Below are 24,552 nucleotides of genomic sequence, written 5' to 3'. Positions count from 1 at the left end.
CTATGCTGGAAGTTTTAATTTCATCACTTTTTGTACAAAAGGCACTATGGGGGGCAGCAAGAGCTCTTTGCCAGAAGCCTGAAGCCCAAGTGAGACAGATGCAGGCCATTTCTGGCAAAGCATCGTAGTCTGTCGATCATATCTTCCCAGGCTGTCAGGTATTGGATCCCCTTGGAATGACTGCAGAAACTAAGCCAATTGTTAAAGTCAATCCTTTTCTGTTTGTATTGAGGCATCATTCTCAATGACGCTAGAATGCTGCTTAAGGCTAGGGACATACCTGCCTGGGACACATATTCAGTGAGTTCAATCATGTCTCTCTTCATATAGTCCAGGGAGGTATGTCTCAAGTCATTCACATCAACATGGACTATGACAGACTCATAACAATACCTGCTGTTGAGAGACTTGAGTGCGTGTGTAATATGGTGGATTCTGACCTCTGATGGACAACTAACTGTGACTTTCTCCTTATCCAGCCTGGTGAGAGGCACATCTGTGTGTCTCACAATGGAGTCTCCTATGATGAATATGTTGGGTTTATGGTTAAGTCTTAGTGATTGTGAGACACAGGTGTGTGAACTATGTGTGGTATGTGGTGTGAAAGGCTGTGGAGCTCGTGTGTGCTTTTGCCTCGGAGGTCTCCTTTGTTTGGATATGTTTTTGTTGAGGACCTCCACATATGTGGGTGTGTGTTGTGTATGTGTGGGTGGTATTTGAGGTGTAGTGATTCTGTTGACAACCTTCTCAGTACAAGATATACTGGCTTGTGAGGAGACAGCATAGTCTCCAGGTTCCTAATGTAATTGCATCTCTTGCAAATTGTGTTCCTAGGCAGTAGTAGTAGGTGGTTGTCTGTGCACATGAGGCAGTTACTACACTGTCTCAGGATGCCCATATCAACCAGACTAACCAACTTCTTAACTAGAATTGATTAGCAGCATATGAGTTATGAATTAAAAGTTCTACAACCCTTTTGGATAAAAAAAAACTAAATGTTTACTGCAACCGTTGTGATGTGGTAAATTCATATTAACTAAACTTTTGGTGTTGTTTAATGCTCCAATTCCTGGATGCATACCCAAGTCTAAATTCACACTTCTCTGGTTCTTATAAACAATAGCCAGGCAAATGACTAAAAGGAACTAAAAAAAAAACACAAATAATTGACAAAATGAGATTACACATTAATTTATATAATTTATAAATACTGTCACTCTCGTAAAAAATGTCTACTATTAACATGAAAACAAGCAAACTAATCACAGAATGTAATTACTGGATAAACTTGAACTCATTAATGGAGAAATCATATATGTTCTATGATCAATTTATGGGTGTTTAACGAACTTTATAGCAAAACTTGTAGTACACGTGTGTAAACAATTATTTGCATTATGTCAATGTGTTTGTTTCTGTATATAAAATTTCAATAAAATATATAAAAAAGAAATCTAAATAGTCACATTGAAATGAGATTTTAGCTAATATGCCAGCAGCAAATACAGCCTGAAAAAACACTCAGCATAAAATCTTACCAATAATTCACTCCTTCTTCACATCTCTGCTGAGTGAACTTTTGTCCTTTTCTTGCAGTTTGCACCCTTCTCATTTCTTTCATCTTACTTACCTTCATGTAACCTATTATATTATTATACCTTTTCCCCAAATTTCTAACATCTTAACTGCATACCCTTAGCTCTTTGCTTTTTCTGTGCTACGTTTATACACATTTCAGAAGCATGACTGTTATTTACTTAAACAATGTACTATGTTAAATCAGTCCATAGGATTCAGAAAGGCCTGGTGTGAAATGGAATCCTTATCTTGGAAAAGTTCTCCATTGTTTTAAGCCTTTCAAATCCATTGATGGATCTACTGCCAAGGATTTACCCTCACTGGGATCTCAGTACATAAAGTGGTATTGTGGTTGGATCCACATGCTACTTCTGCAGCCTGGGGAAGTGGCAAATGCTAGTTAGTTATGTGTTCTTCCACAGAAATATCTATGGCTTCTTGCTTAGTAAAATTTCACTCTAGGAGGAAAACATGACTGCCAACAAAACACATCAGTAAACCATTCATTATTATTGAAGTCTGTGTGATGTAGGTAAGTTCAGCAAAGATGTGGAGGTGGGAGACATTTTAATGTGTTTGTGTGTGTCATGTGTGTTTGTGAGCATCTGCAAGGGCACGAATAAGACAGTATGACTGTGTGTGTGTGTGTGTGTGTGTGTGTGTGTGTGTGTGTGTGTGTGTGTGTGTGTGTGTGTGTGTGTGTGTGTGTGTGTGTGTGTGTGTGTGTGCGTGTGTGCGTGTGTGTGTGTGTGTGCGTGCGTGCGTGCGTGTGTGTGTGTGTGTGTGTGTGTGTGTGTGTGTGTGTGTGTGTGTTGGGGGGCATGCTTTTACTAATTCGATGCATAGGCAACTATGGAGAACACTAGTGCAGTTAGATGTGACAGCACTAGAGTTTGATTCAAAGACATGGTAATGACACACTAAGAAGATCTTTCTCACTGCAGCTACTCCAGTCTCTGAATCATATTTTTTCACTATCATGCTAATTGACCAACCTGCATTGGACAGTTAGCATGAACGGTGAGCCTATGGACTGTTGTCACGTTAGTTATATAACCTGGGTTGGGTCTGGAAAAGATCCACTGGGTTCAGTGCCCTACTCAACTAATACATTCAAATAAAGACATAAATAAATTAACTTTATCCTGAATTAGTCCTGAGTACTAATACTAGAACTACTGGGTTTAAATATTCAGACTAAAGCAGAGTGTAATGTTGTAAGCAACAGTTTTCAAGTCATTACCAAAAGGTGTTTAACATTCAAACACCAGCCATATGCAACAGTTTTCATTTACACACAAAATTGTAAATCACTACTTTCAGATAACAGTTATGAATAACACTGTATGCTAAAATTTCAGAGCTCACTGAGGTGCTTTTCAGACCTTGACATGCAGAGACTTATAAAATCATAATTAATCCATATATTACATACGTTAATGTTGCAGAAGCATACATTTAATAAGAAGAAGAGGGATCAGGCTTCTGGGCAGGTAAGGTACACTGTTGATGCTTGCACATGGTGGACATTATTGTTGTTTTAACCACAGAGAACAAAGTGAAAGCAAAACACACTTCCTGCTACTCAGCTAGCTGTTATAGTGAGACTTCAGGCACAAACTTGTTACCAGTACTAAACTAACACTTCCCGCTACCCACACATGAATCTCCTGCATATTTTTAAGTCAAACATTACAAGAAATACAAAGTCTAAGGACCTGAATTTTGTCTGGAACTTAAACAGAACATGCTGGAAAGACAGATATGTGTCCCAGAGACTACCCTTCCTATGGAAAATACTTCCCATCCATCTGAAGCTGAGTTCATCTATTACCCAATTTAAGCACATCGTAGACCAGTGGATAGGGAATAGCAAATTTACATTGGGCCTAGCACTCATCCCTTATGGATAGAGGTACATTATAAATGCCTAACCCTCAATGTCCTATTTGGATATATGATGTCATTATTCTTTCCAGAAAACTTGGCTAGGCTTAGAAAGCCCCCCCCCCCCAAGTCATTAGCCTAGTGGCAATCTATGAATACAAGCACTGCAGATGCAATCAGTGCAGTGAGGAGTTACAACTAAATTCCGATGAGAGGTTTTCACCTCTCAGTGGGGTAGACCATAACAGACAGACAAATGTCATTTGAATTATGCATATAGATGTGCTTGGTCTCTAGAATTTCAGGAATTATGCAATCTTTTAATTTTGCATCAGAGTGCTCCACTTCTTATCCATCCAATTTGATATTCCTCAATGCCACCCATATTGCTGAATCTTAATTATTGTTTGAGCCCCAACTCTACACAGATACACACACACACACACACACACACACACACACACACACACACACACACACACACACACACACACACACACACACACACACACACATATGCATGCACAAAACACATCAGGTCTGGGTTTTTTTTGGATGCAGAGTATTATACAGTTTGCATTATCACTTAAATTTTGTTTGTAAGATTTATAGGGATTTATATCAGCATCTGTCGAAGCTCCAACAAAGTCTCAGCTATCAAGGAGTTACATCTTCACCCACAATGACTACACTCTTTTTTGACTCAGTTATATCATTTAATATTTATTGCTTATTGCCTTCTAGTTTTAAAATGTCATAAAACAGATTGTAACACCCTGTCGCCATACAACTCGATAACCAACCATATATGCAGCACAATCATTCTTACCTTCAGTTTGATGCCCCCAGCCTGCAATCTCACACATTTGACCTTCTGGAAATGTCATGTCACTTGAAGGCAGACAGACAGTGCGGATGAACTGTGATGCAACAACACATTTTTCATTCTTTTTCTTAAGCCTAATGAGAACTGCAGAAACAAGACTATAAGTGTAGCATGTTAAAGCTGTACAAAGGTTATGCAGTTCATTACATCTCACTCATACACTCCATATCATGCACTTAAAAGTAATGTTGTGTGAAATTCCATTCTATAAAAATTCTCTATCAGGAAAATGAAAAAAAAATGCAATTATCTCAGATAGAAAAACACACACCGATGCTTTATCATCCACCATGGAAAGTAAAACAACATAAATGATTACAAAGGGAGCTATTTTATTTCAGAGGAACAATTATCTTCCCCCACGTTGCATAAGTGTTGCCTGCTTCTGTTGTAGTGACAGAAGTCATTCAAACTTATTTGTGTTTATAATCTCTGACACAGGTTATTTCATTGATTTGCCATCATTTAGGAGAATACGCATATGCTAGAATTACCTTCAGTACCTTTTCATATTTTTAAAAGAGTTACTCCTGCTGTAGCATATAGGATCCAGTATTGTTTTACTGATCAGTCTTAACCATTTTCATTACTCCAAATGTTCTTCATTTCTCCAAGGAGAACCCCATATTTACTTTTTCTGCATTGTCTCAGAAGTGGTTACTCTGGAGGATATTGCTTTGGAAACCGAACTCATTGTTTCTTCTTGTACTGGTGTTTTCCTGCAGACATTATATGTTTAATTGGCGACGTAACAGTGACACAGACAATTCAGACATTCAGTGTACCTATTTTTGGATGACTGGGTTCTACTGCACACCTACTAAGTACTGCAGTATTTACAAAGGAAATAATATATTTACAGCATGTAGTTTGTGGATATATTCAGGGTAGTGTATTGATGCAAGTCTTTCACAGGTGAATGTTTTCTGAAGAAATTCTAAAAAATAAAGGTGGATAATGCAATGGTGTCTAATAGATGCCATGTTACTAATCTTGGAGATAGTTCATTATACCAGCGACTAGGCTTTCCAACAGGTTACTGAATGGTAAGATTTCTGATGAATTAAAAAGGCAGCTGTTATTCCTCATGAAAATAGAAGAAAGACATATGCAGAAAATTATTGCCCTATGAATTTAAATTTAGGTCGCACACTGTATTAGTAAATTAGTATTCATCAAATGCTGCTTGTTTTGGAAAAACACATACAAAGTCAGTCACTATAACACATGGTCATAGCAAAATATTATTTGTGGAGAGATAAGCCCCTTGTACTCCCACTTATGAGGAGTAACCACATCCAATACATTATATTGTTGTACCTGGCAGTCAGTGAAATGTTTCTCCACAGTACAGAAGCTAGCTTTCCATTTACAAATATTCACTTTCATATGAGTAGCTTCACTCAAAAATTCAGTTTTGAGGATATGAGCTGCCATCAACATCATTAATACAGAAAATAATGAAACCACGGCTGAGGGAAAACATTCTGGAATACCTGAAAGTCACTATGATGCTACACAAAAGGCGGCATTGATTCCCATCAGAAAGAGTAAGCCAGACACATTTGAATTCATTTAGAAAGTAATCAGAACAGAAGAACAGAAAGGGACTATAGATGAGGCCTACTTATATTTTAGAAAGACATCTGGCGCAGTACCACACAAAAGGGCTGTGAACAAGTCAGACAAACTTGGTATGGGCTTACCTGTCAACCTCTAAGAGCAAGAAATCTGGACAAAGCCATATATAATGGAGGGACAAAGGCCTGAAAATATGGACAATTTTTAAATATTGCTCTTACAAATTTAGAAAGTTGATAGAATTACAGATTTTGCATTAGCATGAATTTTCTGAAGAGTAAGAAGTTTGAAACTCAAATGCCTTTCATTATTTTTGGACTTCAATCCTCAATGATTTACCAACAATTTGCCAGAAACCTACATTTTCTGAGGGCCAGACCTAAAATACGAGGCAAAAATCTGGACATTCTGCAAAGATCTGGACAGTTGAGAGGTATGGGTATGGGCCATACAGTATTAGGATGGGTACATCACTGGCTACACAAAAAGTCCCAGAGTCTAATAATATGAATAGTCTAGTCAATCCCATATAATGGAATGGTGACTAGAGGAGAACCATTGGTAAGTAATGGGATGGCAGTTCAAATACCTACAAGAAACACTAAATCTTGCTGCAAATGATACAAACATGTGCAACAGGTCGATACACAGGAAGTTGTGGAGAAATGGACTAAAATAAAATAAAATAGATTTCCTTCAGCCTCAAGAAAGCAAAATAATCACTCTAGGGCAGAAATGTCAGGAAAGGACATACAACTGGAGGGGAAACAGAACCAAAATAAAAGCAGAAAATGACCTTAAAGTGGTCATGACTGATGAATTCTTGGTGGACATTCAATGTGATAAAGGAATTACATGGTTCTAAAACAGTATTGCAATCAAAAGCACAACCACAAACAGAGCATAAGAAAATATGATATGATAGACTCGCTAATTGATAATGTAGGTCCAGAAATTTAGTTTAGCAAAAATGCCCTTTTCCCCCAAGATGCAATGAGCACAGTTAGTTGATAAATGTAAGTAACACAGCATAGTGTCTTCATGTTTTTGACACCTTTGTTAAATCGCCACATTTTAATTAATGACATAGAGGTACATATATATTAATAGAAAACAAGCCATACTATGCTTTCATTATTTTCATGCATTATACATATATATATTTTTTAACAATTATCTTTCATTCCAACATTACATAAATTGCTCCATCATTGCCTTCCCTTAAAACTCATTAACCCACTTGAACATTATTCTGTATGTATCATTCACAAAAATTAATTTTATTTCTATGTAATTTGTTCCTTCCCTTTTCTAAAGATCCCACCTTGTTTTTAGGAATTCGGAATTATAGACAGATAAATAGATACATAAATAGATGGACAGATAGACAGACATATATATATATATATATATATATATATAGAGAGAGAGAGAGAGAGAGAGAGAGAAAGAGAGAGAGAGAGAAACAGAATAATCATTTGCCTCTTAAGGTTTCTCAGGAATGGTTTATGCTTAATATGGAACTTGTAGCTATGTATGTTCCCTTATAAAGCTTCTATTTTTTACATATTCATAGACCCTGTGACAATATGAGCTTTGCGAGAAGTAGGGCAGTGGATGTGTAACATTTGCCAGCACAGCTAGCTAGAATTTTGTAAAGAATTATATGTCATTTGTATATCAAAGTGATTTTTACAGATGCCTGCATTGTACAATGTATTTGTTAAGCTGCATGTGTTAAAAATGCAACAAGAGTGTGCCCCACTAGACAGAAAAAGAAATATACATGCATTATTGTAACTATTTAAATGTATATTTCTTAACAGAGGATACTGGAAGAGAAGAGATTAATCTCAATCCCCCCAACTTTGAAACTTGTTTGAAATTAAATCACCTGGCTTATGCCATAAAGATTGTATCTTACAGTTCTCAATGCAGCCAGAGAGAAAAAGTCTGTACTAGGAAGCTTTCTGCATTGTCTTTGGAGTGAACTAATTGCTACTCTGGAAGGGTGGAGACCTGGAATTGTTTTATGACTTCCAGAAGCTGCAATAGATCTGAGCAAAACTCTTTGTGTGTATTATTGACACATATGTGCTAAATCCTGGCAGTTTCTAGCAATGGGGGTAGCATGGGTACCAGAAGTCAGATGACCAGATATATGTCTTGTCATTCTGTAATCGAAGACAAAAATGATGTTTAATACTAGATGAGACTGAAGTCTCATGGCAGTCTGTTTTTGGAACCTGACAGAGAAGGACATCTCATCTACTTCATCTAGTCTTGCTCTAGTAAGTGAACCAGGGAATAGTAATTCTTTATATCAGTCAGGAAAATATATTGAGATTAGTTAAGTTCTGTTTTTCTGTAGCTGTGTGAATCTATTTATCTGTGTTATTTTAAAATTTCCTGTGATTGAAACTCTGGTCTTTACTATAAATAGATATTTAGTATGCTCATGATCTTTTCTTATTTATTACTTAATATATTTAAACTTTTCATTTTGGCTGGTGTTTTAGAGAAATTTTAATTTTTGAGAGTACTTATAGATATTTGGTGACAGCTCTGGCTGCACTGAAAGTCTTGCTATTGGTCAAATTACCATTTGTATTAGTATTAGTTTCACTCAGTATAATTGGGCACCCTTGCAAGAGTCTTAGAGTAGCTGGCTTTAGACTGTCTTGTGGCAGTATAACTACCTTATTGTCTGGGCAGAAGGGGGCAAAGCTAGTAAATCTGTCCCAGCCTTTCCCAGGTGTGTGTGTGTGTGTGTGTGTGTGTGTGTGTGTGTGTGTGTGTGTGTGTGTGTGTGTGTGTGTGTGTGTATATGAAAACCAAATCTCAAAGAGTGTGTGTGTCAGTTGTTTGGAGCAGGGAAAGAAAGCACTGGTTTCACAGAGAGAGTGCTGGAAAACTTTGCTTGGACACTTGGCTGAGGTTTCAACTCCATAGCTATGCAACTGGGGAATCTTACTGGGGACCTGGAGGGGGACAGATAGAGAAATCCAGACCCTGGACTGAGTGTGTTCCCTGTATGCTCTTAAGGGAAATTGTGCTTGATGCAGAGAGCTGCATCTAGAAATACTGGGTGTATCCATTTTTGTTCCAAGTGAACGTCCCCCTCCAGTGGTAGTTGTAAGGATTCAAGCTTCTTGATTACTGGCTCCAAGTGGGGATGTCCATAGACCCATGCATTGGAGTGCTTCTTTCTGATAGCACCAATGCATCTGAGCATGGGTTATCCATGCACCCATTATCTGGACAAACCCTATATTTTTTCCATTTCTACACAGGGTCCAGGTTCTATATCAATTGTTGACACCTCAACTCAGAGACACTCTCCTACCTTCTTCAAAGTCATGTCTGACTTGTAAGTTTTCTCTTACATAATCCATCCATCTCTTGGCTTCACATCCAAGTCTCATCTCACCTTATTCTTGTTTCTCCAAAATCTTCTTTACCAAATCATTTTCTGCTTTTCTTTTTGTGTGACTAAATCAGCACAATCTGTTCTCTTTGACCTCCTCTGCAACTGTGGTTACTATAGTTTCTGTATCAAGTTTCCTATCATTGAGTACAATGCCACCTTTGGTATGTATCTAACCAGGCATATCCAACAATTGGGATGTCCACAGAGGTTCCTCACTAAAAGAATATGGGGCATAAGTAATACGTCCTAAGCAGACCATCTCAAGGCCCAATCCCTGTATTCTGTCTCCTACAGGCTTTTGAGGGGATATCTATGCCTTGCATACAGGGCATTGTCAGACCCCACTCTGATAGACCTCCTGCATATCTACAAAATAAACAGCACCAGAATTACCTGTTCTAAAGGCAAGGTGACTTAAACCTTGCCTGTGATATAAATAGGACCTGCTGGAGAGATAGCTATGTATCCCACAGACTACCCCATCTATGGAACTGGCTCCACATTCATGTGAAGCAGAGCTCCTCCCTAGCCCAATTCAAATGCAACTAGGACAATTGGATGGGAAACCGAAAATTCATCCCTGGTTTGGCAGGACACAGGTTACCTGTAAATGGTTCATCTCCCAGGCACATGCTTACACTTATCAAGGGTATCAGAACTTGTCAGAGATTTGGGATGAATGGCTAGGCTTAAAAAGGCCCTTGTGGTTGTTAGCCTAGTAAACACCTATAAACCTATGAACCTCAGCTGCTCTGCATTCACTGCCCAAACATATGTACATAAAAATCACTAGTCATACCAATATTTTGTACAACTTACTTTTTAGCTTGTTTGATGTTTTTCAGTCATACACTATATCAGACATTTTGAGCAAGTTGCCTGCAGCACCTACGATTGTAATTTTGACTTCCACATTCAGACTTTCCTTCTCCCTCACCATACTTCCATCAGCTTGAAGCTCTTAACCATTTCCACATTTTTTCCCTACAGTTTTCATCTTCTTCTGATTTTTCCATTTGCTGTCATAAAGAGGGCCTTGTCTGTACTCAGTTTCATCTCTGTGTCTTCAGATTTGCATTCTGTTCTCCTATGTTTGCTGAAGTTCCTGTTCAGAGTCTGCCTGCAGCACAATATCATCTGCACTCAGCAGGTTTGTTGATCTTTCCACTCTGACATGTTTACTAATGTAGTCCAGCACCAGTAAGCACAAGAGTGAGCTCAGAGCTGAACCCTGATGCACACCCACCCCTATTGAGAACCCTTCTGTGATTCCGAGCACTGATCATACCTGTGTCACTGGGTCCTTGTACATAGCTTACACTAATTCTATCAGAATATTAGAGACTTTGAACTATCACAGAACTGCAGAGATCAGCTTTCTTGGGATATTTTTATATATGTTTTCTCTGAGTCTAGGAATGTTCAGTTGGACTTTTTCTTCATCGCCAACTTCATCTTCACTATCTGTCTCACAGAAAACATGGGATTGGTTGTGCTACATTTTGATCTGAATTTGAACTGCTCATCTCCCATCTTACATTCAACTGCTCTGTGTATTCTTTTAGCAATCCCCTTCTCTAGCACTTTCATACTGTGTGACAGGAGTTTGATATCTCTATACTGCGTGCAACTCTAAATGCCCAGTTTGATCTTGTACACTGGCCTGAGAATCTGTAATACATCTTTCTCCGCCTACAATGGTGACTGCCATCAGCAGCCATTTCTCTTTTAAAGCCCCCAACATTTTCACTATTTCTTTAGTGACTGTCTCATCCTGCTGCTTTCTCTGGCTTCATTTTCTTTAGTGCTCTTCATACTTTTCTAGGGTGTTCCTTTTTCATTGTAGGACTTGCATGGGGTAGCACAGCTTTTGCATAGTTTTCTTCATTCAGAAGCATCTTGAGGTTCTCCTTCCTTCTGTCATTGATGCCCTAAAAACTGGAGAACAGGTTGCAAATAATTGCTGGCATCCCTTACTTGTGGAATCTGATGACTATTTTCTTTATCCTGTCTTTGTCTCAAAACCTGATAGAGCTTCCTTTTGCCATCTGCCTAGTCACTTTCAGATGCTAGTGGAGTTTTTATCACCTTGTTTTTTGCCTTTGTGACTATTCTGTTAGCATCTTTGTAAGCCCACTTCCTTAATCTGATCTGTCTTTTCTATCTCCTAATTCTTCAAACAATCCTTTTACCTGAACCATCTTTTCCATCTCCCACATTTTCCTGCATCACTCTTTTCTTTTTATAGCTTCCTGGACTTCTGCATTTCACCACCAGCATTCCTAATGTATGTTATTTCCATACATGGCTCAGCCAAATATCGTTTCTGTCCTCTTCTTCGTGTTACACTGCAAGAAAGTGCTGGAGAAGGTGATTGGTAAATGAATACTCAAAGAAATAGAAAATAAATCTAGAGATGAGCAGTTCCGATTCAGATCAGGATGTAACAGTTCTTTTACAACCAATTTCCTTTTCTTCCTGAGGAGCTAAAGCCATGAGTATTTCCTTGAACTGTTGTAATTTTGCTCCACTCAACTTGCTGGTCTTCAGTCTTGCCTGTGTTGGCCTTGGACCCTTCTTGGCCACTGACTGTAGTGGATTGTGGCCAACATTGGTTTATTTAGGGGGAGGCTGTAGATGACTTCACAATCTCTGATTTTGCTCAATTTTCTTTCTTTAGTATGAGGAAGTCTACCTGAGTTGCATGCTGACCACTCATCATAGAATCATAGGAGGTTTCTAGGCTAATGGCCCTGGGGCCCTTACAAGCCTAGCCAAATATCAACCCTTGTTCCCAAGAGTGTCTGTTTTAAAGCAGATACTAAAATCATCACCTACAGCCCCTGTCCAGGAAGGGACTGAGTTGGAACCCCGGGGTGAATTTGCGGTTACCCATCCAATTGTCCAAATTGCCCCTAAATAGGGTCAACAAAGGGCTCTGTTTAAAATTTACTGGAAGCATGTTCCAAAGGTGAGACAGGCTCTGGGAGACAAATCTGACCCTCCAGCATGTTCTGTTGATATCACATACCAGGTTAAGGTCCTTAGAGTGAGTGACCCATTTGCCATTTGACTTGCAAATGTGCATCTTTCCAATAAAGCAGGGTCAGAGATTGTTCTATATGCAAGGCACAGGTCACCTTTGAGTAGTTTGTACAACACATAGTAAAATGACAGTGATTTCATTTCGTCCACATATGACAGATGCTGGAGACCTTGAATTTTCTTTGTAAGGAATCTTTGTGGTCTCTCCAATTGCTGCAGGTGCTTCAAAAGGTACATACCAAAGGAAGCATTGAACTCTATTACTGGCCTGATGAGGGAAGAGTCTAGGGAGGCTATAACGTCTTTTTTTTCTGTAGGCAATGCCCTTGCTTATGAGATGAGCAATATAAAATGCCCTTCTTACCACTGTGGAGATATGGTGATCAAAGGTAAGTTTGCTATCAACCAGTGTGCCCAGATCACTCACCACTGAATGCGTGCTTAGGGTATTGTTATTGATGTGGTAGTTTACAGGAACATTGCCCTTACTGAAGGAGATGATAATGCATTTTTTTGCATTTAGTTTAAGACCATGAATTTGGCACCAATTGTTAGTCTGTGTAAATCCTTATTGCAAGATATTGACACTGTTAGGGGATTTAATGACGCTCAAAGTTTGCAGTCATCTGCAAACTTTGTCAGCCAGAGAGCTTTGCTTTTTTCCTAGATTTCAGACTAATAGATTCTGAACAGTACAGGTCCCGGGACCAATCCCTGTGGGATGCCACTGGTTATGAGTCTGCTGGACAAGCTGGAGTCCCTCTTTTAATGTGTGAGTTCTATCAGTGAGCCAGTTTGCAACCCAACTGACAATATATGGTTGATACCCAACTGGGGGAGTATATCAATTATGCTTGAGTTGGGGATTGTGTTAAAGGCCTTTGCCAAGCCCATATAGGCTATATGCACAGATTTACCCTTGTCTAGGGCTTTGGTGACTGTCTCAAAGAAGTCCACCAAGTTTAACAGATAAGATCTCCCCTTGACAAAGCTAAACTGGGCAAAGTCAAACATTTGGAGATTTCCTATATTTGTGTTGATAAGGTCCATGATGATTCATTCCAGGGCCTTGCAGAAAAGGCTGGTCAAGCTAAGGGGTCTATAGTTCTGGGATCAGTGGATGCACCCCCTTTGTGTAAAGGGATGACAGTAGCTTTTTTCCATTTCTCTGAGACGAAGCCAGTGCTTAGGCTGTGACTGAAAAAGGTACCCAGTGATGTTGCTAATTTCTGTTTTAACCTGTAGCCTGAGATGTTATCTGGTCCCATAGATGCTATATTTTTGGCCTTGGAGAGGGCATTTAAGTCCTGCTGATTAGAGATACTAGGTGGTGAACAGGTGGAGGAATGCTTTGGGGTATTTGTGGTTGGGACAGGGGAGTGAAGTTTTCACTGAAGCTGTCAGCCAGCAGGTTTGCTATAGCCACAGGTTCTGTATATGTAGTACCATTAACTACTAGTTCAGCACAAATCTGGGACTTTTCTTTGAGGTTATGGATGTAACTAAAGAACACTTAATGCTTGTCATTAGTTTGGAAAGGCAATTTGGATTTTTAGTTACTTTGGAGAACTTCACAAGGGGTCTTATTTGCTTAAGTTGAAGAGGGAGTGTTTTCAGTTTTGAGACATTTACTTCCTACTCTTAAACAGCAATTTCATTCTCTTATTGTATAGCCTGTTGATGGCAGATGTCCACCAGGCAGGTTTGTTCCTCCTTGAAGATCTTACTTTGGTCCTATCAGGTATGACAGAGTCAATACAATTGTACAGATGTTTACATAAGGCATTGGTATTTAACCCAGCATAGTAGTCTTTCCATCTGTTGGGGGAGGGGCTATAAAACTATTAATGCTGTCTCTTAGGAGGTTGTAATTGGCCTTGGAGAAGAATTTTGGTCTAGTTACTGCTAGGAGAAGATTTTTAGACTAAGGGGGTGTCTAGTGTTATAGTTACATGAGTTATAGTTATAGTTACTTCTAACGAGATTGATTTGTGGTCAGATCTCACCAGGGATATTGAGGTTGGTGCAACAGTCCCCCATGTTGGTTAGCACCAGATCCGGGATATTTGAGTGCCTTGTGGGGGTATCATCCAGATGATCCAGGGTATTGGAGTTAATGAAATCCAGGAACATTTGGGCAAGTGAGTTAGAACACATACAATTTTACCCATTCAATGGACAGGTAATTAAATTCACCCAAAACCAGAATGTTTGGTTGTATCTTGATTGACTCAAGTAGATCCAAGTAGGCTGAGTGGTTGTCATGATTCATGGATGGGGTCTTATAGCTGGTAATGACTTGAAGAGGTGTCTTACCAATAGTCAACTGTACCTGAAGTAATATCAGGGAATTATGATGTATAACCAATTTAGAGTTGTATTTATCTTTAATGAATAATGATACACCACCTCCTTTGGTTCTCATGCCATCAGCTTTTGGTCTGAACATGTGGAAGGAAGTAAAACCCATTATGGCTGGGGTGTTCTCCACAGCCTTAAACCAGGTCTCTGTGACTGCACAAATGTCAGCATCTTCCAAGGTAACAGCTGCTTCCAGTGTGTGCAGTTTCAGGTTTAGAGTCCTAGCATTTAGTAGCATAATACATCGGAAATTTTGTTCTTATGGCATTGTCTAAAAAAGGCACTATGGGGGTGGCAAGAGCCTTTGCCAGTAACTGAAATCCCAGAGGTGACAGATGAAGATCATCTCTAGCAAAGCATCGAGGTCTGTTGACCATATCATCCCAGGCTGACAGATCCTGGATCCCCTTAGGGTGACACCAGAAATATAGCCAATTGTTGGAGTCAATCATTTCTTGTTTGCATTGTGGCATCATCCTAGGTGAAGGTAGAATGTTGCTTAAGCTGGGAACATACCTGCCTGAGACACATAATCAGAAACCTTGGTCATGTCTCTCTTCATATAGTCCAGTGAATTACGTCTCAAGTCGTTCACACCAACATGGACTATGATGGAGTCAACAGTTGCTGTTGTTGACAGACTTGAGTGCGTGTGTGATGTGGTGGATCCTGGCACCTGGCAGACAGCTGACCATGACTTTTCCTTATCTAACCCGGTGAGAGGGACATCTGTGTCTCACAATAGAATCACCTATGACTAGAATCTTTGGTCTAGTGTTGTGCCTTAGAGCCTTGTCTGATGAGACAGTGTTGTGTGAGATGTTATGTGTACTATGTTCTGCAGTGGATGTATTATGTGAAGTGTGGTTGTGTTTGGGAAATCTCTGGTGTTTAGATAAGCCTCTGGTAAGGACCTCTGCATATGTAGGTTTATGTGTTGTTGTTTTGGTTGGTGCAGGAGGTGTGGTATGCGTGCTGACAACCTGCTTAGTGTCAGATGTACTGATCGGTGGGTGAGACAGCCTGGATTCTAGGATCTTAATGCAGGTGCATCTCTCACATATTGAATTAGCGTGCGCTAGAAGAAGTGGGTTGCCAGTGTAAATGAGGCAATTGCTACATTGCCTCAGAATGTCCATGTCGACCAGGGAGGTTGAAATTACAGTGACCAATTACCATTTTTTTTTATTTTATTACATTCTGATATCTGAGGTGTATACTCAAGAACATTGACTTTAATTGCTATATACAAGGACTCTCTTTGGTTAAAAATGTTTTCATTGTTCAAGTTAAGCAGTCATTATTCTTGCTTTGCAGAAGTATTGTGTATTTCTGTGAAGCCAGCTGGAATACTTTACTGGGTCTATTTGTAACACAACCAATATCTGAGGTGCACAGTTGATAAAGTGTCTATAACTGATGACTATTGCAAATGCCTGCAATGAAAATAACTGTTTGTATATGACAGAGGGTTTGGAATGTATCTAAGAGTAACAAGTTGTCTATAAACGTTTTCACCTTCCGTCACAGTCAGACATCATCATTATACTCCGTAACTAGTCGTCTGTGGTGGCCTGGGTATGATGTGTGTGGAAGCAACTGATCATTAGCAGATTATTCTACTCACTAGTGTTTCTTTATAAAAAATACTTAGCTCTCTGGTTGAGTTTTTTGGCTGCAGTAACTTGAGTAAAATCTATAAGTACTCACTGTCCCAGTGTGGGTTTTATCTGTATGAGTTGTGTAATATATGTTCCTGGCCATTTGTGCTTTACTGTCATCCCAATCTAACAACAGAGGAAGTGCGCACAGAATAGCTATCTTTTTTTTTTCATTTTTGATAGGAAGGCAGGCACTGTTCTCAGATAAGATTTATATATCATTACATGACTTTGACTTCTCATTTTATTGGGGAACTACTATTTGTTGGCTTTGAACACATTAAATACCATTTACGTTTCCTTGAAAGAAAAAAAAAACAAGACTGAATTACTTTCTTTAGTTGTAATTTTTTTTTGTTCAGGCAATAGTTAGCTAGAATCCTAAGACGTCTTTGGGCCTAGCAGATCCCAGTCCCCCTGTTTAATTCACTCAATTCCTTCATGTTTTGGGTAAGGTATCACTCAGTGAAAACTCTAGCTTTGCTGGGTTTTTCTGTAGTTTTTACTAAATGTTTTGTCTGTGTGATCTTTTTATCCTTTGGTTTGGATGCTGGTTAGGATATTTTGTAGCAACCTTAATCCTTATGGGCATCAACTGGATTTAAAGACCCTTTGTTTCTGAAGTATAGCCAAACTGTGCTGACATGGTCAGTAAAAAAGGCTGAGACATGCATGTCCACAGCTATTAGGATTTGGCTTTACTGGCCTGAGTGTAACCATAAAGACTTAAAAAGTAAAAAAGTCATGGATGTTCAGAATCCATGTAGCTGAAACACTTGATATCTTTAAGGTGTCATTTACATATATCCAATGGGCCTCTATTACAGGAGTTTTAAAGTACTACACAGTGAAAACTCTAGCTTGGCTATGATTCTCTTGCAGTAATGCCAGCCATTATAATTTCACACTTCTTATTGTTCAGAAAATGCATGTTGAAACTTCGCTGTGGTTCTAATTTTGTAAGTGGATTAGACTGATATTTAAAAGTTTTCCACTCCATTTTCTTTTTTACTTTGTCCAAAATTCTTGAGAAAAGAAGCTGATGGCACAGTGGTGCAGTGCTAACATTGTCATCTCACAGCAATTGGTTCTGCAGTTCGATTCTCGGCTGGAGTGCCTTCTGTGCAGAGTCTGCATGCCCTCCCTGCATTTGTGTGGGTTTCTTCCTGCTGCTCCAGTTTCCTCCCACGTTTCAAAGTCATGCATCTGGAGCATTTCTCCCTGGGTCTGCACTGAAAATTAGCTTTGTTCCAAGTTGGACTTTCCCAGTAAACAGATGTTAAATAAATAAAAATAAGCTGAGGGCATACTCTGGAGACTAGGGTAATATTTTGGAGGTCACAGTGGTTTGTTCCTTTGACCTCTATAGGTCTGTTTAGATCTATCAGCAAACAGTACTTCATCAAGGACTTTGCAAAATTTCTTGTATGATCATCAAGCTCAGGAGACCTCCACTAGTCATCTATCTCATCTGCTGCAGTGCTGGAATACATAATTCATCTACAAGTACTGACACTCTTCCTCTACACTGTAGGCATCTGGTCATCCACCCATCTATACTGCACTGTTCTGGTCAGAGCAATATATCCAGTTATGGGTATGTGTGCTCATGGTCATACATTTATCTATAGCTGTTTGTCTGTTCATGGTGATAAACACATTTATGACTAATGGCTGTGGACATTTTGTCTCCATAGGTCTCACCTAAATCTCATATCCAAAATGCACTGTCACAGACAAACATGGTATTATTAAGTGATTACTGTTTTCTGACTAAATTTCATGCATTATTTTTTTTCACAATTTTTACAAGCCTGGAGCTATGATGGCACTCTTAAAGAACATAAATGTGTACAAATGAATGATATCAGTTCAGTAAGATGAAACATAAAATATTATGTCTTCAGCCACCCAAAATGCTCATTCTGAGTTTCTATCCACAACTCTTGGGGCTCTTCATGAAACCTTCCACAACATTACTAAGGATTTGTGATCATGTGCCAACAGCTCAGAATATGACCACTCTTATGCCACCTGCTGATGTTTTGGGAGCACATACAGCCTATTCCATTGCTGCCTTCTAATGAAGTTCAGTTTAATGTACCATTGAAAAGCAATACATGTCTGCTTTCATATCCGTTCTCTGTCAGACAATCATGGTCCTGAAAGCTATGTACACAGAAGTCTAATTTATGTGTTTTGACAACATATGTCACTGGCGCCTTGAGCCTAGCCTTAGGGGCTAGCTTCTTACCAGTATATAATTTTACTAGTACTCCTGCATTCTTCAGGAGTATATTTTGGCACCATAGGTCTCAACCTTCCATCACCAAAAGAACACTTTGTCTCATAATGTGGAACAAAAGGGCAAAATGTGGAATATGTACTAACAACTTAAATTAGGCAACTCACAGGATTGCTAAAATGTTAGTCCTCAAAACATCCATTAATATACTTTCATCACCCATGGAACATTTCCAGGAATGTCTCTGGACTCAAGTGCAGAAATTAAAGATAGAGTTCTTGGAGAGACAGATCACAGAGCTGCACTTGAATATACATTCAAAGAGCAAACAGCAGGATGTGATGAGATAGAACATCAAATTATTTATCTTCTGGACTTTATGCAGGCACTCCATGATTGTTTAGAAAATCACAACTGGGGTTGGTAGGTTGGTATAATAGTTAAGGTGTTTGCCTCACAGGCACAAAGTACATGATTTGATTCTCACCTTTGGTAGGGAAATTGGCTAGGCTTAAAATGGCCCAAAGGGGCAGCTAGCCTAATGATTAGCTATGATCATATATATTATATTTTATTTATAGTGATTTATTTTGTATGTGTGACTGACCCTTTCAGTGTGGAACTATAAAGAGCATGGACTTTTTAAAACTCAAAATGAGGAACGATCCTGATAATGAGATACTTTTGAGCAGCATGTTTTGAACTGTTTTCTATAGTCAGCAACTGAAATTATAGGCACAGTTATAGCAATGTTTAATTGCAATGCACATTTCACCCCTGCCAAGTCTGACCCATGCTTTTACATACCTTGTTTGTTACAATGTGTACACAGAAGCATTCCTTTCTGCTGTACTGCTTACTTCAAAGACACTCACTGCCTGTGTTATACTTCATTACAAAGATCTACTTACCACCTTTTTGCACATTGTGACAGTGTGGTGTATGCTGTACAATTTTCATAGAGATTTTCCTTATAATGACAGCCTTTTTCATGATGTAGTGTTTTCCCACAAAGAAAACAAGGTTGGTTGTGTGCATATTTACTAGTTAATTTGCTACCAATGCACCCTGCCACATCATGCTGTACTTGGATAACATATTTTGCTGCTGTTTCAATGAGCATTGTCATTCTCAGTGTGTTTTACAATGTTGCATCTTTTTAGGAAAACAATCACTTTCCCATGTCTTTATCATAAATACCACAAACTAGTCTGCCCTTAGTGTTTCAGTCAGTGCCTCACCAAACATATAATGCCATACCACATAGTGTGATCTGTTTTAATCTGTCCCTTGCAGGGAACTGATTTAGCAGGTCTTAAAAATCTCATCAGACAATGCTGTTGTAGATTTTTCTGGTGCTAGCTGTGATGCCCCTTCTCTGAGCCAGTAATCAAGGAGCCTAAATCCTCACCACTGACACTGGAGAAGGACGTTCATTTGGAACAAAGATAGGTACACACATTATTTCCAGGTGCAGATCTCTGCATCAAGAACAATTTCCCTTAAGCGCACACAGGGAACACATTCAGTCTGAGGTCTGGATTTCTCTCTCTCTCTCTCACTCTGTCTCTCCATGGCCCCACTGAGACTTTTCATTGGCATGGCAATAGAGTTGAGTCCTCAACCGACTGTCCAAGCCAAGTCCTCCACCACTGTCTCTGTGAAACCAGTGTTTCATATTCCCTGCCCCAAGCAGCTGACACACACACACACACACACACACACACACACACACACACACACACACACACACACACACACACACACACACACACACACACACACACACACACACACACACACACACACACACACACACACACACTTGGAGATTTGATTTACACACAAACACATGTGCGTGCGGGCAAGCACACAAACACACACACACATACACACACCTGGGAAAGACTGGCACAGATTTACTAGTTATGCCCCCTTCTGCCCAGACTATAAGGTAGTTACACTGCCAAAAGACACTCCAAAACCAGCTACTGTAAAGCTCTTACAAGAGGACCCAATTTTACTCACATTCATCTCACCCCTCAAAGAATGTAACTGGCATCCTCTAAAGTACCTCAGTCTTGATGATGCAGTTAAATTTTTTAATACTACCTTCCTGAGCATCCTTTATTACCATGCTCCCATAAGGCTTTCCAGAACCAAAGCACAGCCCTCCCCATGGCTACAGAAAACCACTAAGTCAGAAATGAAAAGCAGGGATAAAGCCTGGGAGTACTGGCACAAAACCAAACCCCCCTCAACTAGACAGAAATTCCTAGAACTACGCAATAAAGTCAAAAAGCTAATAAAACAGGACAAATTCCAATACTACCAGTCTGCCCTAAACTCCTCACAACACAGCCCCAAACAATTCTGGTCCTCCATAAACTCCATCCTCCACCCAGGTAAAGTCAGTACCCCTCCTCCTAACATCCCTCACTCCTCAGAAAATATTGCTACCTCATTCAACACACACTTCACCCAAACCATACTATCACTAGCTAAACAACACAGCCCCCCTCCCCTCCAACCCACACCTTCAACTAGTAATCTCCCCACTGCCTTCTCTTTTTCTCCTGTACCTACCTCCAACATAAACAAACTCTTAACTAAACTTAAACCCACCAAATTATCAGCAGACAACCTCCCAAGTAAATACCTACAAATCACAGCTGATGCTCTGGCCTACCCAGTATCCATCTTGATTAACCAATCTCTGTCAGAAAGTTACGTTCCCACACTGTGGAAAGTATCACATATAATTCCCCTCCACAAAGGCGGACGCTCCACAGAACTAACCAATTACCGGCCCATAGCTATTCTCTCTCCACTCTCCAAAATACTAGAGAGATGCATACACTCTCAGGTCTCAGACTACCTCCTTACTAACAACCTCCTATCCAGTACTCAGCATGGTTTCCGAACAAACCATAGCACCACTACTGCCTTACTCTCCTTTACTAACACTATCCCTCAGCATAAAAACAATGGCTATCTCCCCTCTGCTACTTTCCTAGACCTATCTAAAGCATTTGACATGGTCCCACACAAACAACTTATCTCTGTCCTCAATAACTATCCTTCTCTCAATCAGTCACCAACTGGTTTCAAAGTTACCTGTCTGACCACCAACAATCCGTTGTATGGCAGAATGACATATCTCCTCAACTACCTGTCTCCATAGGGGTTCCCCAAGGATCCATCCTTGGGCCCCTGCTCTTCTTTGTTTACACCAATAATCTAGCCTCTGCCACCAAACATGGCACACTCATACAATATGCAGATGACTCAACCATCATCTGCTCAGCCCAGTCCCTACCCAAACTGCAAAAAGTTACACAGAAAGCCTTTTCCTCTGCTGAAACTTGGTTATCCGATGCCCAATTAATATTCAACCCAAACAAAACTAAACTACTCATCTTCCAACCCACCAAACATACCCAAAACAACTTTCACTTTAACATCACAGCAAAAGACAACACCACTATATACCTAACTGAACACACCAAATTGCTAGGAGTGGAAATAGACAATAAACTAAAATTTGACATTCACATATCCATGACCATAAAAAAAGTCCACAAAAAACTAGGAGCATTATACAGAAATAAGCAACTTCTCACCAAAGCAGCAAAGATTTCAACAGCAAATCCCCACCTTATCTCCACCCTACTTTATGCCTCTCCAATACATACCAACCTAAGGCAATGCGATCTAAACAAGCTAGAGACCTGCTACAACAAAATCGCCAAATTTGCCACAGGGGCATCCTACCGTAGTCACCACTGTCTCTCACTTGCTGAACTGGGCTGGCTTGAACTCCCTCACCTCCTTCAGTGGTATCAACTCTCACTCGCCCACAAACTAGTAAACTATCCACTAAATGTCCCATCCCTCCAGAATCTACTCCAACCCTATCGCACCACCAGACCACTAAGATCCAGCAAAAAAAATCACTTGCAGATCACTAAAGCCAATAACTCCACTGGTGAAGCACTATTCTCTTGCACCATAGCCAAATTATGGAACTCCCTTCCACCCACAATTATCTCCATACCATCATGCACCCACTTCAAAACTTTACTAAAAGCGCACCTAAAAACATGCTGGCTGTGCCCTTGCAACTCCCACTCTAATATCACCCACCCCATCCAACCACTACCTTTCTTTTCACTCCACTAACTACCTTGATTATAGCAAGCTCAGATGCTCATAAGCCTAGTACTTATTATACAGCAGGAACTTCTTATTGTAACATTTGTTAAAGTCTGTTATGTACTTCACAGATAAAGATTCTAGTTGTATACTGATGTACTATGTTCTTCATCTGTAAATATGTTGTAAGTAATTGCTATGTTAAATTGTTAATCGCTATGTAATCAAATGTAACTACTGTCTGTTTATTTTAACTGTGGAGCTTTTCTCCACGGGCCTCTGCTGAAAATGGACCTACGTTCAGTTGGACACTCCCGGTCAACAAATGTAAATAAATAAATACTGAGCAAAATTAATATTAATACCAATGGTAGTGTTTGGCCAATGCAGTATGGCTTTCAGGAGTGGCCACAGAGTCACCAAATAGACATAAGTATTCTCAAAGGTTAAAATATGTTTTAAAGGACCATCCACAATGAAGAGTTTAAATATATTTAATAATAAATAATAAAATAACGTAAATACTAAATATCTATTTACAATAAATAGAGTCTCAGTCACAGGAAATATTAAAATAAAATGGAAGAATAGATTCACACAGATACAGAAGAACAGTGCTTAAATAATCTCACTAAATTGGACATTCTGTGAAAATCTGCACAGTTGAAAAGTATGTGGGTGAGGGGTCCTTACTTGTCAGCCTCTAACAACAGAGTACAATGAGACTTCCATCTCATCTAGTATTAAACATAATTTTTGTCCTGGATTACAGAATGACATCACACACATCTGGATATCTGTGTCCTGGTTCCCATATTACCCCCATTACTGGAAACTGAACCAGAATTGTGCACATATGTGTTACCATACACACAGATATAGCTTTCCTGAGATGTGTTATAGCATCTGTAAGTCATAAAACAATTTAAAACCTCCAACCTTCCAATTAGAACATCATGAAAAAGTGCTGTGACAAAAGTTATCAGGAGTGTCATGTTACAGTTTTGGAAAACAGGAATATTAATACAAAGTAGGAACTCAGTCTGACCATCTCAAATATTGATGGATACAGTTTTGAGAAGCAGACTGTATACTGTATTGCTAATGCCTGAGAAGCAATATAAAGTTAAAAATATACTAGAAATAAATCAGAGCTAGAGAATAGTACCTAATCAAGAACTACAAAATCTACCAGACTAACAAATTGGAAACACTGCTAGAAGTCTGCAACCTAAAACCGTTGTTGTTGGTAAAACACCTAAATCAAGATCCTATGCAGCTCATGGAGGAAATGGTAAATTGTACAGAAGTAAACAGTCATTTGTAATAAATATGTCAAAGTTAAAAGTCTATAAGATGAGAAGACAGAATGTGACAAGCAGTCTTGTTACACGAAAATAAAGATGGCGAGAACTGTGATGCTTGACTTTCAGAGAGTCCAGAAGCTGTGCCTACAAATAAATCTGTAGGTTAGCAAGAAATGGCTTAAAAGCTTGATCATGAGTAAAGTACAAGCACTTTTGTTTAATTTTCCAGATGTGGTAGACAATTTATGAAACCAGACAGATTATATGGATTGCTTGAGAGTTAAACATGATTCTGAACACTGAAAGGTTACATTACTAAATATGTAATTTTAAATATGTATAATTATTGAATTTTGATACCTAAAATATATATATATATATATATATATATATATATATATATATATATATATATA

At 39.2% G+C, this 24,552-nt stretch overlaps 1 protein-coding gene across 1 annotated transcript in view; it reads right to left on the bottom strand.

Annotated features, from left to right (window-relative positions):
- Nucleotides 1-24,552, bottom strand: part of HGFAC (HGF activator) — a 1,210,481-nt gene that overhangs the window by 225,604 nt on the left and 960,325 nt on the right. Inside the window, exon 12 of the mRNA XM_044072728.1 lies at nt 4,295-4,435. Within this exon, the coding sequence (XP_043928663.1) occupies nt 4,295-4,435 (141 nt within the window). The remainder of the gene's footprint in view (nt 1-4,294; nt 4,436-24,552) is intronic.

Source organism: Protopterus annectens, chromosome 5.part0 (assembly GCF_019279795.1).
Source record: "Protopterus annectens isolate FY-2018-M chromosome 5.part0, PAN1.0, whole genome shotgun sequence".
Taxonomy (NCBI): Eukaryota; Metazoa; Chordata; order Ceratodontiformes; family Protopteridae; genus Protopterus; species Protopterus annectens.
The sequence above is the reverse complement of the archived record's forward strand: the minus strand, read 5'-3'. Positions and strand labels throughout refer to the sequence as shown.